The sequence below is a fragment of the Misgurnus anguillicaudatus genome, chromosome 24 (assembly GCF_027580225.2).
Source record: "Misgurnus anguillicaudatus chromosome 24, ASM2758022v2, whole genome shotgun sequence".
NCBI lineage: Eukaryota > Metazoa > Chordata > Actinopteri > Cypriniformes > Cobitidae > Misgurnus > Misgurnus anguillicaudatus.
In genome coordinates this window covers 25197939-25215910 of record NC_073360.2, presented here as the reverse complement: position 1 = coordinate 25215910, position 17972 = coordinate 25197939, and the positions used below count along the sequence as shown (strand labels likewise).

The window sequence follows — 17972 nt, the reverse complement described above, 5'->3', positions numbered from 1 at the left end:
AGGCATAAAACTGAAGACATTAAACGCGATGTTTAAATGATGTGTTAATAGAAATATTTGTCTTATTTTCAAATAAAATAATACCAAAACACCATCAGAACACGAGATTCACAACCCACACAATTACGTTTATGCCAAATACATTTATTTGAATATAACAAATTTTTTTTTGCTTGTGTAACTACCACACTGCAAACAATGACTTTCTTACTTAGTATTTTTTTTTGTAGAAATATCTTAAAATTCTTAAATCAAGATGTATTTTCTTGATGACTAAAATGACCTAAAATAATAAGTCTAGTTTTTAGACAAAAACTATACAATTTAAGGGATTTTGTGCTTAAAACAAGCAAAATGATCAGCCAATGGGGTGAGAAAATTTTGCTTAAATTGAGAGTTTAAGAAAAAAGACCCCCACTGGCAGATATTTTTGCTTGTTTTAAGTTTTAATTTACTTAAATTGCATATTTTTTGTCTATAAACTAGACCTATTTTCTTAGGTAATTTTGCTCATCAAGAAAAAGCATCTTAATTTAAGAAAATGTTTAGATTTCTTTACTGAAAACAAGACAAAAATACTAAGTAAGAAAGTCATTTTTTGCAGTGCAGTATTAGTTTTACTAGTTTTATGCATAAAAAGGTGAAATGCAAGAAAATAATCTGCCAGTAAAACAAGACAAAGCACATCTTAAAATTATGATTTAAACGGTAAACCACATACAGCCGCAAAAAAAAAATCACTTCAAGATTTTTTTTCAGTTTTTCTAAATTTACTATTTATTGGTATGCGTTTAAGTAAAATGATAATTGTTATTTTATTCTGCCAACTCCCGACAACATTTCTGCAAAGTTCCTAATAAAAATAATGGTTTTATTTGCATTTATTTACTGAAAATTGAAATGCTGAAAACATGGTCCAAAAAAACAAAAAAAGATACAGGGTCCTATCATACACCCAGCACACAGTGTGCGACGCAAGTGTCTTTTGCTAGTTTGAACCCGGCGCAATATTCATTTTCACGTTTAGTGGCACGTTGTTTAAATAGCAAATGCATTTGTGCCCAATTTTGCGCCCATGGGCGTTCTTGTCTAAAAACGAGGTGTGCAGGTGCATTGTTGGCGCGTTGCTATTTTGAGGCAACTAAAATCGACTACACCATGACCAACTAAAACCTGGTCTAAAGTCTAAGGCACAATGTTGTTTTTTGTTATTTAAAGAGAGCGTTAGTTATTTGCGCCTATAACCAAGAGGACAACGCGCGTTTGCTTATAACACACAAACATTTATAAATATGAAAAATTACAGGATTAAAATGTAAAAGATTATTATTGAGTCTCTTGGACATAAATGAGGACCGATTACGAGATGTTAGAAGGCATAAAGAGCTTCACCTGTAGCCTGGTAAGTAATTAAATGTTTTGCTTTAAACAAATGCAAATATTCCATTTATTATTAAATGTTTTTTTTATGCTACCCCACAGATTTATTTTATATAATGACTTTATACCTGTTGATTTGGTGATATGAGAACCTTTTTAAGTACCTTTAAGAACCTTTATCTCCTGTTTGTTACAAATAAAGTATTTTCACAGTACAAACCTTTTCTTGCATATTTGTAAATTATATTTTGAGACTACACATCATGTAGGCTGTCTATACATTTATAGCAATTACAAACCTGCTAATTTTACTTCCATGACTGAAAGAAAACAAACAAACAAAAAAAACTATTTCAATACAAATTAATTTTTTAACATCAATCTTAAACTGGTGGTCTTCTTCCTCAGCTTAGTTTTTCAGTTAACAAATTCCGCCATCTAAATATGAAATCGGCATTGCGCCAGCGCAAATGGCTTTTAAAAGGGGATTAGAGCTGAGACTCTCATTGGTTAATTGCCCATAACACACCCATTACTCATTACGAGAATAGAAACAACTCTTCAAAACTGTGCGCTTGGCGCACAAACCATTTTCTCTGTCGTTAAATTAGCAAAAGTGGATTCGGACACGCCCGTTTAGACCATGCGCTTAGATCGTTAAAATAGGGCCCACAGTGTTTTCCGATCTTGAATACTGCAGAGAAAATAAATTTCTCAATAACAAAATACTAACGTTTTAAATGTTTGGTGTTTTTTTGTGGAAAAAATTCAGTAATATATCAAATTTATGGAATACCCCGGATTTTTTAATCACATCTGCATGGGTCTTGTCGTGCTCTTAGTCTTTTACATTTGCTGTTGGGTGACTCTTTGCTTTTGTTGAAATTCAATATAAACTTGACTGAAATGATCACAATACATTTACAAATGATGATTAAGTCAAAACTGGCCTCTTAGTTTTTTCCGCGGCTGTGTATGTAAGCATATACGAAGCAAGAACTTAATGTACCAAATAAAAAACTAAGACAGAAATCGGGATCAATTTCTTTACATCATCACCTTAATTAGAATTTGGAGGATGTGACTTGCAAAACATCTTAATGGTTATGTAAATAGACTTCATTTTCTTATGCAAAGTACGCCATGGTAGTTTCTTTGCGAGACGGGAGCACATCCTGACCTGATAAAGCTTTTGAAGGCAGCTGACTGGGGGTTGATACAGAGCGGCACCCGATTCCCCTTCTGCTGCTCCAGGATGAACTGATGAATGATCTCTATGTGTGAGAAGAAAGAGGATGAGAGATCAGACATTACGATCGTTTACAAATACACTTTTTATCTAATCTGAGAAAAAGCGATACAGGAAAACAGGTTTGCCTTGCTGTACGTAGAGACCAAGTTCATGAACTTACAGTTTTAAGTAATTGAAAGCCGAGTAGGAATTTGGCTATTATCATGTAAGCTGATTTTTGTAGCAATACTTAGCAAAGGGATTGGCAGGGTGAGTACATGAGTACGGCTGTCACGATGAACTAATTGTGTTGATTTAAATGTAAAATGATGCGATGACAGCAGTCCGTGTGGATCTAAATCTTGTTGTATCAAGAAATAAACAACAACTGATCCTAAGTTACCCTTATTGATCAAATTTGACATTAAGAAAGTACGTATATATGACCCTGCCCATGAAATCTCATGATCTAATTAAGAGATAAAAGTTCAATCATTGATTTCAATCTTTGACATGACCTTACTCACTCAATGTTAAAGATATCATGTTTTTTAAGCTGTATGAATTTTGTTGAAACACCTTAGGCTTAACTGTGGTATTGTTTAAAACTCTTTACTTGAATTCAATCTATAAACCTTAGATAGTCCTACACTAACGTGGAAAATATGGAAGCTCCTCATGCGTGTCAATCCAAGCGGGGTACCCCTCGCTTTCCGAACACAACTGCCTCCCCTAAAGCGCTTAAAGTCTCCGGGCGGTCGGCTCCATCCGCACTGACTAATCCTCCAGTGGAAACACGTTGCACACAGGATGGAAGAAGAGGAGGGAGGGTGAAGGGCAGGGTTATTTTAAGCCGACAGCAAAGTAAGCCTGCTTTTAGCGACAGACTCTCACTAATACCCGGTGACAGCGGAACGCAAGCGCAGATCCAGGGGCCCCGAATGATGGGAGCAAATGAGGGACAAAAACAACACAAGCAGCGGGTGATCCGGAGCAGGCGGTGCCCGGCAAGACTTCTGACTAACACGCAGTGGCATGACTGGCACATGCTCTCGAACAGGTCCTATACAATTAAGACCTTTCGATCGCTCAAACGCACTGTTTACGAAGTGGTGATGGATCGGGACAGAAAATCGAATTAATAGACCAACAGTGTTTGACACCTGCATTGTAAAAGTACTTGAATCAGCCAAAGTTTTTAATTGAATAGAATTAATTGTTATTGATGGGGCAGATGGCGCAGTCACCTTTGACTTGCCGTACTGACGTCAGGTTTTTCTCAAAGCCGTCGTCAAACTTGGGGTTGGTGACGGGTTCGAAGTCATTGGTGTAGACGCGCCCAGATGATGTGGTGTAGCAACATTTGCACATGCAGGTGTGGTAGCGCAGACGTCCCTCATCCAGGTACGGGTGTGCCAGCGCGTCCTTCGCAGAGATTCGCTTTGACTACACAAAAACAGATTAATTCAGATTGAATTTTTATTTGATACAAAGAATAATATTGTCTACTTAACATGCAGTATTGTGCAAAAGTCTTAGGCCACCATGCCAGAATAAGATTTGTTGTTTTTGCAATGTTATAGTGATCATATATAATTATTTCTCAGTGTCTTTTTAATAGAATACATCCAGAAAATACATGTGTATGTAAAAACTGTATAAAAATGTAAACTGATGTGTCAAGTTTTTAGGGTAAACTCCCCTTCCACTTGAGCAATAGCAGGAAACTGCTAAATAAAATTAAATCCTGACTTCTAATTTTTAAAGAAATTAGTCTTTTAACTTCATTCTGCTAAAAAAATGCTCAAGATGTGTTTAGTGCCAAGAGAAATCACACTAAACACTGACGATACCTAAAGACATTTAGTGCTGAAAATGTAATTATTTATTTTTTTGTACATATTTCCTTTATTTTCTGTTTGTATCTTAATAAAATAAATTGAAAAATAAATAGGGATGGACATTAAAACTTCTAAAACAACACATCTGGTATTGGTGGCCTAAGACTTTTGCACAGTACATGTACATGTTTTATATACATTAAAAAATATTCAAATGGTTAAAGCTGTTTTTAAATATTATTAATTGGATAGTTCACTCACAGATCAAAGGCCCCATTGACTTCTATAGCAGGAAAAAAAATACTATGGAAGTGAATGGGGCCTCTGATTGACCTCTAATAGCATTGCGCTAAAAATAACGCCAGAATGAGAGTATAGTTCCTAGTCATATCGGCCTAGAAAATAGCTAATTTAAAAAAGTAAAAAAAAAGTTTTAATTTCCGACGGCCTTAGTATAAGATGTCACTACAGAAGAGTCAAGTTTTAAATAAATAAAAAAAAATAATCAAAAACGCTTTGGTTATTTTTTTGGCACAATTCTAAATGGTCTAATCAGATTCAATGGATTATGCTAAGCTATGCTAAAAGTGCTAGCGCCAGACACAGAGATCAGCTGAATTGATTCCAAAAAGGTAAAAATCAAATGTTTTCAAAATTTAAAAAAAAGTGGAGTGTCCCTTTAAGATTGCATACATTATATAGTACACATTTTAAACAATAACATTAGCGAAGTGTAGTTTTTGATACACTTGTTTCACAAAAGCAGTTTGTTTATGTTGTTACTGCTAAATACAGTCAATAACGTAGAAGATAAATAATTAAGAAAACTCACTGGGTCAAAAACCAACATCCTACAGAGGAGGTGAACGGCCTCATGGGTTGCTTGACTGGACAGTGTATACAGGACAGGAAGTGAAGGCTGTAGAGACAGACAATGACATGATTAGTATTTTATCCCTAGCACCACACTTATACATTCACATAAATACAAAAAAGAACAACATAAATCAAATAAATGCATAAATACGTAGCCAGACATCGCAGAGAGATTGCAAGGGGGTGTAAATATTTTTCAAGACAATACAGACAAAGGGCATCTATTGGGTACTCAAGGGTACACAATTGCTTTATAGGTACATGGATAAATAAATAATGAAAATGCCTTTAGCCATATTCGGACGAGATTAGTTTTACAGGGGGACCTCTGAGAAAATCTTGCTTCTCGGAGGTCCTCTGTGTTTTTAATCCCGTCCGAATTGGCCATGTCTGTGTTTTTCTGTGAAGACCTCCGTAAGAATTCCAGAGCAATTGTTTTTCGCCGAACCTGGAGGACCTCTGAGAAATTTAATCCCGTCCGGATGCAAATGTCTGTGTTTGCCCGCAATATCTTTTGAAAATGCGGTATATTTTGTGTTTTGGCCAACATGATCTGCCGTAAGGTCTTACTAACACATGTATATTGTATTTCCTGAGTCTCATTCATTCAGATATGGATGTTTTTTCGCATATAATAAAATAATTTAATAAAGACGAGCTGAATATCATACACTCTTAAGACTGGCCACTGTAATATCATTAACGTTATAAGAAACTCCGTTCAAACGTGTTTAACTCCGGAATGGTAATTTTAATTAATAAAGATAATAAATTGTTATTAATCATTATTTCTTTGGGTTTATTATAGACAGCCAGTTATATAAAACACATAGGCTACTTTAGTAGGATTTGTATATTTTATTTGGATTTGTTAAAATTAAATGAATAAATTACACGTTCTGTAATAATTTTACATTTAAAGCAAAATATCAAACATTACAAACACGCGTATCCAGAGCACGTACTCTTCTGCAACGCCCAAATCCATGAAACAGACACTCCCATCTCTGGAATAGCCTGAGAATGTTAATCCCGTCCGAATCGGTACATAAAATCACAGATGACCTGGGGGACACTTTGAAACTCAAACTTCGTTTGGAAAATTAATCCCGTCCGAAAACTGCTTTTTACTTTCTTTCTAAACTAGGAAGTCGCACACCAAGAGAGATGCGCTATTGAACTCTATTTAGTGAATTGAAAGTTGTTTCATGTAACACGTAAAACTACTTGTACCCAAGTCACAAGTTATTCTGTTTAAAGTATGTATAGTATTCAGAAACATTTTTGACAAATTAAGTGCATGTCCCATACCTGTCTCTTATAGGGGCGGTTTCCCGGACAGGGATTAGACTACTCCTAGACTAAATTAAATGCAAGAACTGTCCAAACTGAAAAGAACTTGGACTGACATATCTTAAAATACTTCAGTATCCTTTGTTTGGCCTCAAAATGCACACAAGTAATGTTTTAAGTAAGGCATGTTTGTTAAAACTAGTTATATTTCCTAATTAAACTAAGGTCTAGTACTGGCTTAAACTAATCCATGTCCGGGAAACGACCCCATAAAGTTTTATTAAAAACAAATGAAGAGTTTCGTTGCAAAACGAGATAAATCCATTTTTTAAACATTTTTGACAAAACATGTTTATTATTATGTTATCATGTTATTATTTTGTTTTATGGTGCTACTTAGCTGTATTTTTTAAGTTATGAAGGCTTAAATCAAAACAAACCAACTGCAGTTGCATTGAAATTAATTGCAATGCACAACCAAAAAACGAGATTTCTGAACAATAAAAAAAAACGGTGGTTATCTCGTTTTGCAACGAAACTCTTCAAATACTCTTACAAAAATATTGATAAAATAATGAAAGTTATAAAAGTATCTTGAAAAGTACAAAACACACAAAAAAGAAAAAATATCTATTAAAAACAGACTATTGATAGGTTAAAAATAGATGGTTATTATGCCATGTCTCCACCGAGGGGCAACCTTCCAGTCTCTGTTTTAAAGCCAACACGAAAGTGACTTAAACTGCAATTCATCGGCTGGCCACTGGAGGCTGGCTCCAAAAGGGAGTCAATCCCATAGACCCCCATATTAAAATGCCCAACTTAATGCGTTTACAGCCTAGTACAAAAAAAATGGACCTTTTGGTCTATATAGCTAATTTTGTCCTTTATGACAACTGTCAAGAGATCCTTCTAAAAGTCCCACAATGCACCTTTAACACAACTTTAAAAGTCAACCCTTAACATTTTAGTCCTTTCCTAAAAAAATAATGCAAATAATTTTCTTAAGTGTCACCCTGTCACATGTCCCAGCAATACTGTATGTAACCTTGTCAGGAATATTAAACGTTCCACAAAGCAGCACAAAATTCTTGCGCCAATACCCGCGTGCTTATCTGAGAATGTGGGACTGTGGAGACAATGAGTTGGGTTATTTTTAACCACGTCTAATTATCTCCTCCACCCACCAACCCCCCCGTGCCGACTCGCCAAAGACATGATTGAAAAAGCCCACCGGTAATTGCTTGTTTTCCCTGGTCAGGTTCTTTGAGCGGAGAACAGATGTGAGACATTGCTGGTGATTCACCCTGTAAAAAGCGATGACGTACTGTCAGGGTTCAGAGTAAAACTGCCGAAGGTGAAGGTGTTCGGCGAGAGATGGAGGATTGGCAATGCACGTGGCACAAAGTTCACAGTGATGTCAGAAGCTTCTGATAAAACAGGAAAGCTATCAAATGAGACCTTTTGAGGGTATCTGATTCTGTTTAACCTGTAAGGGTGCATTTAACTGCGTATGTGGCCCAGTGCAGTATGTGAACTATTTGTCTGTACTGTATGCTAATGTCCTTTGGGGTGGTGTGATCGTGTGCAGTGGTATTAGGCAGTATTAGTTAAAGATTAAATGGGATTGTGCCTACATACAATAAAGGGAGGGTCAAGGCCTCTCCCTGTCCCATGATTCAAAGCTCAATTAGACAAACAATGAGTCAGGAGGGTAGACACTTGACATCATCATCCCAGACTTTCAGTCATCCCAGGCATGCATCCAGCAAGCAATCCGCCCTCACATTTCTGACATGGGGAGTAATAGAGCGAAAACAATTTGCTGCTTTAAATCCTGGATAGGATTGTTAAGCCAGACCGATTAGACTTTCTACATGGTACTAAAAATAGGTTTAAAGAATTTGCCGCAGGCCAAAACCTCAGTAGTAACCTGGACAGGTTTTTAATATTTTAACTGAAACAGGAAGTACTGTACCATCACGTCATTATCATCATCATCATCCTCATCATTATAGTGCAAATTGTGACGATGCTTTTTGAAATTAAGGTTCAAGTGCCGACCGTTTGGGTGGTGTGGCATGAAGCTAAACACACCCATAGTAATGCAAAGTGTTATTTTAGACTAATAAAACGTACTATGGGTACAATAGAAAAACGTAACATAACGTAATCTATCAAAAAGAAAAGTTTTATATACGCAATTTTAGTTATAAATTAGTAACTGGTGACACAAGCCCAAACAGTGTCATTGCGAGGTTAAGCAGCTTCCTGTGAGGCGATGTCCACGTGACCTTGAACCGCCCGCTTGGCCCAGCAATACTTGACAACAGGTGCAAACTGCAGCTTTGCCCAGCCGGCTCAGTGCCCAGTGCTCCTTCGTAATCTCCCCTCCTGCTCTCTGCGGCTGTGTGGTCTGGGCCATCTCTTCCCAGCATTACAAACAAGCCATTGATCATCCTGGCAGCAAAACAACACAAAGACCTTCAGGCCTGTAACTGCAGGGCTAGCGAGCGACCCCAGCGCACCTAAGAAAGGGCCAAGTGAGGACAGACAGGTGGATAAGACTTGTCTGTTTGTTTTGCAGTTAGCACGGACCAAAAAAGCAGGCTTTGTTTCCTACGGGCGTGAAAGGAGAGTTTAAATAGGAACAGGCCATTAAACAACGCATGCTGACAGATACAACAGTGATTCTACACAAGGCTGAGCTGCAGAGGACAGACAACTTTCTGTATCTGACAGCGAGAATCTGAACGTGTGGTGTGTGTGTGTCAGTGCGTACAGTATGGTCGCTTGAACAGTAAAACGAACTAGAGCGAATAATGTGTTTGGACTACAACAGGCTTCTTTAGTATATTTGATATTCACAGTTTCTCTTACTTAAAGGGCCCATATTATGCAAAATCCACTTTTACGAGGTAATTGGACATAAATGTGTGTTGGCAGTGTGTGAACACAAGCACCCTACAATGAAGAAAACCACCCATTCCTTTTTAATCCCCATTGAACCAAAGCAGTAATATGATGTCACACTAATAAAGCCCCGCCTATGGCCACTGACTGACTGGTTAAATTTACCCAAAAGCTTTTCTAAATGTGTTTGTTAGCATGTTGTAGCATTAATACGGCTTAAGTTACTATTGTCCCAGACTGTATTTACAGGAATCAGATCTATTTTAACCAAAACCAGTAGCTCATTTGCATTTAAAGGTAGACACATTAAAACTTGTGCTTTTTGCTACCACCCAAACAGGGGCATTTTGGACATGCTACAGTATAACAAATGATCTGTGTGGTATTTTGAGCTAAAACTTAGACTTGAGACTTATATTACATCTTGTAAAATCGGGCAAAATATTGGCCCTTTAAAAAATTGCACCCAAGGCATATTTGTAAAAAACAACAGTTCGAAGGCTGGTTCAGCTGCTTTAAAGTGGGTTTTTTTAATACTTGTTTACAGAAGATTAATCCCAAAGGGTATTTTGTAATGTGCATAAACAAGACAAAATACACATACTGTAGTGAGTAAAAGTGATATTAAACTTGTCAAAATTGACATATTCACCCTTTATTAAAATATACTAGTCAACATTTAAAGTGGATCAATAAGGTTCATCAAAGTTGTCCTGAGACAAGAACAGGTTTGGGGTATTGGTTTTAATATAACTTTTAGAAAAGGTTTTGATCCACTCCAAATGTTGACTAGTGTATTTTATCAAAGATGCATGTTGCATTAGTGTTTTGGAGCCTAGCTTTGAGAAGATTTTAAGGAGGCTTGGCAAAAAAAAAAAAAAAAAAAAAAAACACGTGCATTTAAGTTTATAAAGACAGCCCAGGACAATGACTTTAAAAATTACCACAAACGGGGAGCAACAAATATTAATAACAATTTTAACTAGAGTCACTGTATGCTTCCCAGCTATAAGATTTATGTTTTTCTATGCATTTTTTGTAGATTTTAAAAAACCTAGCCTGTTGTTTGCATGTTTATCAAATTATTTTGTTTAATAAATACCTTAAGCTTAGTGTTTTGTACCCTACTCTTTATATTTTGATGGTTTGATCTAATTAAAAATTTCCGGTCATCACTTTTAATATTATATAAATAAATATATATTATTATTTGTTTTTTCATTTGAATTATTTTATTAATTTATTAATTGTAAAACTTACTAATTATTAGTTTCAATTTTGATAAAAAAATTATTAGTTAATGCTAAAATTAGTAAGTTTTAAGCACCATACACAAACATGAATAACTGTACTGAAATGAACAAGAATGAATAAATGCGGAAAAACTATATTGTTCACTATTTGTTCGTGTTAGATAATGCATTTACTACACAATCCGACTTTATCTAACAATATGTTAAAATGATTAAAATAATTTACATGTACATTCTATATGATCCAAACCTAGTGTCTGCGTAAGCGCACAGCCAGGGTTGCCAAATTCACGTGTGAAAACCAGCCCAAAGGACATTTAGAACTAGCCCAAAGGCATCCTAATGACTACTCACAGACCAAATACTAATAACTAATAAACAAAATCCTTTTATCTTTACCCTGTAGGAAAAAATTTACTCGCTGAAACAGTTTAAAAAAGCCAAATCTGAACCTGGCAACACAGTGCACAGCATCTCTTGTCGAGCTTTATCTCTTGATAAAATGTACAAAGTCAAAGTTGAGTTGGAAAAAAAAGTTAGAAAGTTGCTCTTAAGAAGTTTTCAGATATAGGCAAAGAAAACACACTTTTCGAAAGGCACAAAACTATTTTATTTCTTTATGTAATGTTATAAAAGACGAATGCTGCAACGCAAATGTACAGGGTGTGACCCTAATACCTTAATAATGCGTGTTGCCATTGCCTTGCTATTGCATGTTTCTTAGACAAGAATCATGCGATATGTAAATAAGAGGTAAATATAAGACAAGTACACTTGAGCACATTTCTTTTGCGTGAGTATGTGCGCTCAATCTGCACAGACTGCTTAAACTTCAGCAGCAAATAAGATGACTATACATTGTAAAACATAACCCGCCAAACTGGTTAGTGATTTGACATTGTTACAACAATAACTGGACATGATTTTCTTAATTTCATTCACTGCGACCCTGTCACAGACCCCCCATCCATCATTTTCAAAAACTCTTTGGATCTAGACAAATCACAAGAATGACCTATTTTGGATCCAAAACAGCAAATTTCACATAAAGGTGATGAGTAAGCACCGCTGTATTTAAAAAAATACTCTCCTATTGTTCATCAGGTCAATTTATTTCCATATCAAGATTTGAGTCAATAAAAATGACAATGAGATACTTAGAACATGACTTTTTTGCACTATGCACATATAATTAAGAACATTGGTGCACGATAACTAGTGAATGAGAGCCATTATGAGAAAAATATGAGAGGAGCGAGAGGGAACAACCAATAGGAGAACGGTGTTTTAAAGCCGAGCGCCACACTGAGATAGAATAACATTCATGCTGGGTGGGGGTGTCTTAAAACTAACAGTCAGGCTGTGTGAAAGCATATTTGTTTCTGGTTTCAGTTGGAATGGAAGCACTTAACACTGGTTTGAGAGCTGGAATAGAGACAGCGTTCGGATGCACTCGGAAGCCCAAACTAATCTGGCTAAGTGTTTGAGTCGATATGATGATGATGATGATGAGCCTCAGATGGATCTCATTTCAAAACAGCCCAAATCTGATCTATTTTGAGAACAAGAACCAGACAGGGTGAATTAAAAGGGTTTGAGGCATCGCACATTGAACAAAAACATCCACTTTAATGAGAAGTCCTAAAAATCGACCTGTAAGAGTGTCGAGTGTCAAAGTCAACGTAATTTTCTAATGAGGTCAAGGACACGTAATGGTTTCCTTCCATTTCTGAAGTAATTACAAACAGGACATGATATTAGCAAAGCTATAAAGCAGCAAAATACTTAAAAGGGACAAAATATGCCCATTTTCCAGCTCCCCTAGAGTTAAACATTTGATTTTTACAATTTTGGAATCAATTCAGCTGATCTCCGGGTCTGGCGCTAACACTTTTAGCATAGCTTAGCATAATCCATAGAATCTGATTAGACCATTAGCATCGTGCTAAAAAATAACCAAAGAGTTTTGATATCTTTCATTTTTAAAACTTGACTCTTCTGTAGTTACATCGCGTACTAAGAAAGATGGAAAATAAAAGTTGTGATTTTCTAGGCAGATATGGCTAAGAACTATACTCTCATTCTGGCGTAATAATCAAGGACTTTGCGTAGTGATATTACGCAGCACCTGAAAATAGTCCCCTGCTATTGAAAGTAACCAAGGGGACTATTTTCGGGCAGTGCGTTATATCACTACGCCTGCTGCAGCCATGTTACAGCAGCAAAGTTTTAAATCCGAAAAATATTGAAACTCTTTGGTTATTTTTAGCGCGATGCTAATGGTCTAATCAGATTCAATGGATTGTGCTAAGCAAGCTATGCTAAAAGGGCTAGCGCCAGACCCGGAAATCGGCTGAATGGATTCCAAAACGATAAAATCAAATGTTTTACACCAGGGGAGCTGGAAAATGTGCATATTTAAAAAAAAAAAGGAGTGTCCCCTTAACATCCCCGGTTTTTGAATACACTTCAGTAGTCAATGATTCAACTGAATCCCATGAACCTGCGAAAAAGTCCCTGCACCCATCACACTAAAGGTTACATGGCATCGTCGAACTGACAACGGAAAATAAATCGTCAACAATCTGTCAGCAGGTGCCGTTGAGTTTTGTCAGGCTATGCGGCCCCTGGTGAATTTGGTTCACATCTGCTGCAGCTCTCCTCAGCATACACACTGTACGGTTTCATGCTATAATCGGCACACAAGTTCCCCCCTAAAGCCATTACACAACATCCCCTTCACCTCATTCCCTCTGCTGTCTAAAAGCCCTTACTGTAAGCCCACCCAGCGCTAGGGTCATCACTTTCTGACCCGAGTGTGTGTGCATGTGTGTCCTGTGTAGGAGGAAATCTGATCCGATCAGGTTGCCTCGCTGCCAAGGCGGAAAAAATCAGCACGGACTGGAGCGTACATCTGTTTCTCAGTGCTCCCTACCGGCTTTTACATACACAATAGGCAGGTGGTGTAACAGCATTCAGGTGTATGAGAACTACAAGCTTGATCATTTCTCAGATGTTTCTCTTTCATAGCTCAGCAGACCTGATTTACTCTTTCGAGATGAACGGAAAAAATAAAGTGATTTAAATGTGTATTAGAAGACAGCAGAAATGTGTAGGAGATGTGGGATGTGTAGGAGAAACAATAGAGATGATTGTTCTTAACTGGAGAGAAACAACTTAAAACTTCATTCTTTCCTTCTGTTTTTCTGTATTTTCTTTTTCCTTCTCTTTCTTCATTCCTTTTCTTTCATTCTCTTCTTTTTCTTACCCGCTTTCTTCCTTTCCTTCTCTTTTTATCCATCTTTCATTCATCTTTTCTTTTTTGTCTTTCTGTGTTCTTTCTTTCCATCTTTCTTCCTTTTCCTTCTTCCCTCCTTTCTTTCTTTATATTCTTTATGTCTTTCTTTCTTTTTATTCTGTGCTTTCTTTCTTTCATTCACCTTCGTTTTCTTCTGTCCTTTCTTTTATCTTTTCTTTCTGTCTTTTTCTTTTTATTCGGTCCTTTCTTCATTCCTTCTTCATTTTCCTTTTTAGCTTGCTTCCTTCCTTCCTTTCTGTCCTTTCTTTTTTCTTTCTTTGCTTCCTGTCTTCCTTCAGTCTCTTCTTATCCTCTGTCCTTACTTTTATCTTTTTTTATCTTTTGTCTTCCTTTATTCTGTCTTTTCTTTCTTTCTTTTATTCTGTCTTTTCTTCATTCCTTCCTTCCCTTTTCCTGTCCATTCTTTCTGCCCAATCTTTCTTCCTGTATACCTTTTTTCTTTGTTTCTTTCCATTCTGTCCTTTCTTTCTTTCTTTACCTTTCTTTTCTTCTGTTCTTTCTTTTATCTTTCTTTCTGTCCTTTCTGTCTTTCTTTCTTTTTATTATGTGCTTTCTTTCTTTCATTCACCTTCGTTTTCTTCTGTCCTTTCTTTTATCTTTTCTTTCTGTCTTTTTCTTTTTATTCGGTCCTTTCTTCATTCCTTCTTCATTTTCCTTTTTAGCTTGCTTCCTTCCTTCCTTCCTTTCTGTCCTTTCTTTTTTCTTTCTTTGCTTCCTGTCTTCCTTCAGTCTCTTCTTATCCTCTGTCCTTCCTTTTATCTTTTGTCTTCCTTTATTCTGTCTTTTCTTTCTTTCTTTTATTCTGTCTTTTCTTCATTCCTTCCTTCCCTTTTCCTGTCCATTCTTTCTGCCCAATCTTTCTTCCTGTATACCTTTTTTCTTTGTTTCTTTCCATTCTGTCTTTCGTTTTATTCTGTCCTTTTTATCTTTCTTTTATTCTGTCTTTTTTCCCTCCTTCTTTCCTTTTCTGGACATTATTTCTTTTAGGCCTTTCTTTCTGCCGTTTTCTTTTTATTCAGTCTATTCTTTCTTACCTTTTATTCTGGCCTTCATTCCTTCCTTCCTTTCTGGAAACACTTTCCTTCCTTCCTTTTTTCTGGACCTTTTTTCTGTCTTTCTTTTTATTCTGTCCTTTCTTTCTGTCTTTTTCTTCTTACTTTTTATTCTGTCCTTTCTTCATTACTTTCTTCCTTTCTGGTTACACTTTCCTTCCTTTTTTTCTGGATTTTTTTTCTGTCTTTCTTTTTATTCTCTCCTTTCTTTCTTTTATTCTGTCCTTTCTTTCAGTCCATTCTTTATCTTTCTTTCTGTCCTTTCTGTCTTTTCTTTTTATTCAGTCTTTTCTTTCTTACTTTTTCTTCTGTCCTTTCTTCATTACTTCCTTCCTTTCTGGTTACACTTTCCCTCCTTCCTTCTTTTTTTCCGGACATTCTTTCTGCCTTTAATTTACTCTGTCATTTCTTTCTTTTTATTCTGTATTTTTCCGTCCTTCTTTCCTTCCAGGCCATTCTTTCTTTCTGTCCTCCCTTTCTTTCATTCATTCTTCTCTTTTTCCTACCACTATATGGCCGTTAAAAGCTTCCTCTCTTTCTAGTGATGGTAAGAGCCTTGCAAAATTAATAGAAGCAATGAAGTCCCAGTGGAGGCAGCAGAGTTGATCTTAAGAATTAGACCTCTTTTTAGATCGGTCCCTTTCTTTCTTCATTTTGGACAGACCTCCTTATTTATTCCTCCATTCTGTCCACTCAGTCAAATCCTGAGTGATTGTCTCTATCTCGAGCACAGGCATTAAAGCATACCACATCTCACATCACTGTTGAGAACTACGCTGAAATGCCTCTTGAAATCCTGTTGCCAGACTTTCTGGAGACACACCTCTTTCACTGCCATTTTTTTACCCAAAACCCTTGATAAGCTCTTCACCTTCTCAAACGTAGAGGTGGAGGTCCGGTGTGCCAAATTTCCCGCAGTCATAAAGACTCCAGCACTGGCGCCTCATGTAAAGCCACCTGACTCCTTAAACAATGTTTAATGCATTGACTTCTTAAACCTTCACCCCAAGGAATGGGGACCAAAATCAACCAAGACAACAAAAGTTTTTGACTGCACATTAAGCACAAACAATATGGGAGACATTTATTGGAGAAAGTTTATTAATACTAACCGGATGCCAAGCTTAAAGGATACTCCATCCAGATAATTTACTCACCCACCATGTCATCCAAAATGATGATGTCTTTCTTTGATCAGTCGAGAAGAAATTATGTTTTCTGAGGTAAACATTCCAGGATTTTTCTCATTTTAATGGACTTCAATGGACCCCAACACTTAACAGTTTTAATGAAGTTTAAAATTACCGTTTCAAATGACTCTAAACAATCCCAAACGAGGCATAAGGGTCTTATCTAGTGAAACAATTGTCATTTTTGGCAAGAAAAATAAAAAATATGCACTTTTAAACCACAACTTCTCGTCTTCCTCTGGTCCCGTGACACGCCAGTGCGACCTCACGTAATACGGCATTATGTCAAGAGGTCACGGATGACGTATGCGAGACTACGCCCCAGTGTTTACAAGTGTAAATAAAGAGGACTGTTCCAACGTTGTTTGTATGTCTTACGATATTAATGTCTAATTAATGACTAATTAATGTCTTTGTGTCAGTTTATTGTTTAAAATAAGTAACATGTGACCTTTCCACGTCATTACGAAATAACGTGAGGTAGTGCTGGCGCGTCAAAGGACGGGAAGTTGTGGTTTAAAAGTGCATATTTTTTATTTTTCTTGACAAAAATGACAACCGTTTCGCTAGATAAGACCCTTATGCCTCGTTCTGGATCGTTTAGAGTCCTTTGAAACTGCAATTTTAAACTGCATTAAAACTGTTAAGTGTTGGGGTCCATTAAAGTTCATTAAAATGAGAAAAATCCTGGAATGTTTTCCTCAAAAAACATAATTTCTTCTCGACTGAACAAAGAAAGACATCAACATTTTGGGTGACATGGTGGTGAGAAAATTGTCTGGATTTTTTTAGGAAGATGGACTAATCCTTTAAGACAACTGCTACATTCATATTCTACTATTTCAAAATGCACTGTTGTAAATTCTTAAGCTTAAAAACTATGTTTGAGCAATTTTACTTATATAAAGAGATTTTATATTCTGTTTTATAATCCAATGGTATTGTAACTTACTTAGATGTGAGGAGTTGATAACAAAAACACTCTTTTCCAAGAAAACATGCTAGATGCACTTAGAGGGTTTTGCATCTGAGCTCTTATATACTGTATAAACAACACTTATAACGCTATATAACAAATATCCGCTTATACCCCAGAAGCATAATATTCAATGCAAGTGAACATATACTGTACTATCAGGCCAGACACATGATCAGACACAAGGACATGTGACTACAGCGATGACCCCCAGACCCATCAGAGTGGTCTGATCTCCCTCTATGCAATAGAGACCTTAACCAATTGACACGATTAAAACGGCATGGCTTTAGAGCCTACCGACCACACACAGAAAGCAGCGTCAAGTGACAAGGTCAGCCAAGTGTCAGTATGACTAAATGAGATGGAGAATGCAGAGACAGAGCTCCTCTTTACATTCCGACCTAAATGGTAAAGACTTTTTTCTAGTCTAGCAGGTGCATGTCTGTGTACGTAGAGATGTGGTGCTCTTTGATGAGCAGCCAGGCATCAGGTCGATGTAATGCAGGAAGCAAAGGTCCACAGCGCTTCCTCTGCACTTCCTGTTCTCTGCAGGGTATCGCCATCTCAGCATTGCTGTCTTTAGCTACAGAGCCAACACCCAGAGTCAATCTCTCTCTTTCACATTCACTCGCACAGCAAACAGCT

The 17972-nt window shown here is 36.7% G+C and overlaps 1 protein-coding gene across 1 annotated transcript in view; it reads right to left on the bottom strand.

Moving 5' to 3' along the window:
* The window catches only part of nlk2 (nemo-like kinase, type 2), a 97883-nt gene that overhangs the window by 3350 nt on the left and 76561 nt on the right, over positions 1 to 17972 (bottom strand). The window contains exons 8-10 of the mRNA XM_055196787.2: positions 5285 to 5371; positions 3859 to 4057; positions 2561 to 2654 (exon numbers count right to left, since the gene is read on the bottom strand). Coding sequence (XP_055052762.1) covers positions 2561 to 2654; positions 3859 to 4057; positions 5285 to 5371 — 380 coding nt within the window. The remainder of the gene's footprint in view (positions 1 to 2560; positions 2655 to 3858; positions 4058 to 5284; positions 5372 to 17972) is intronic.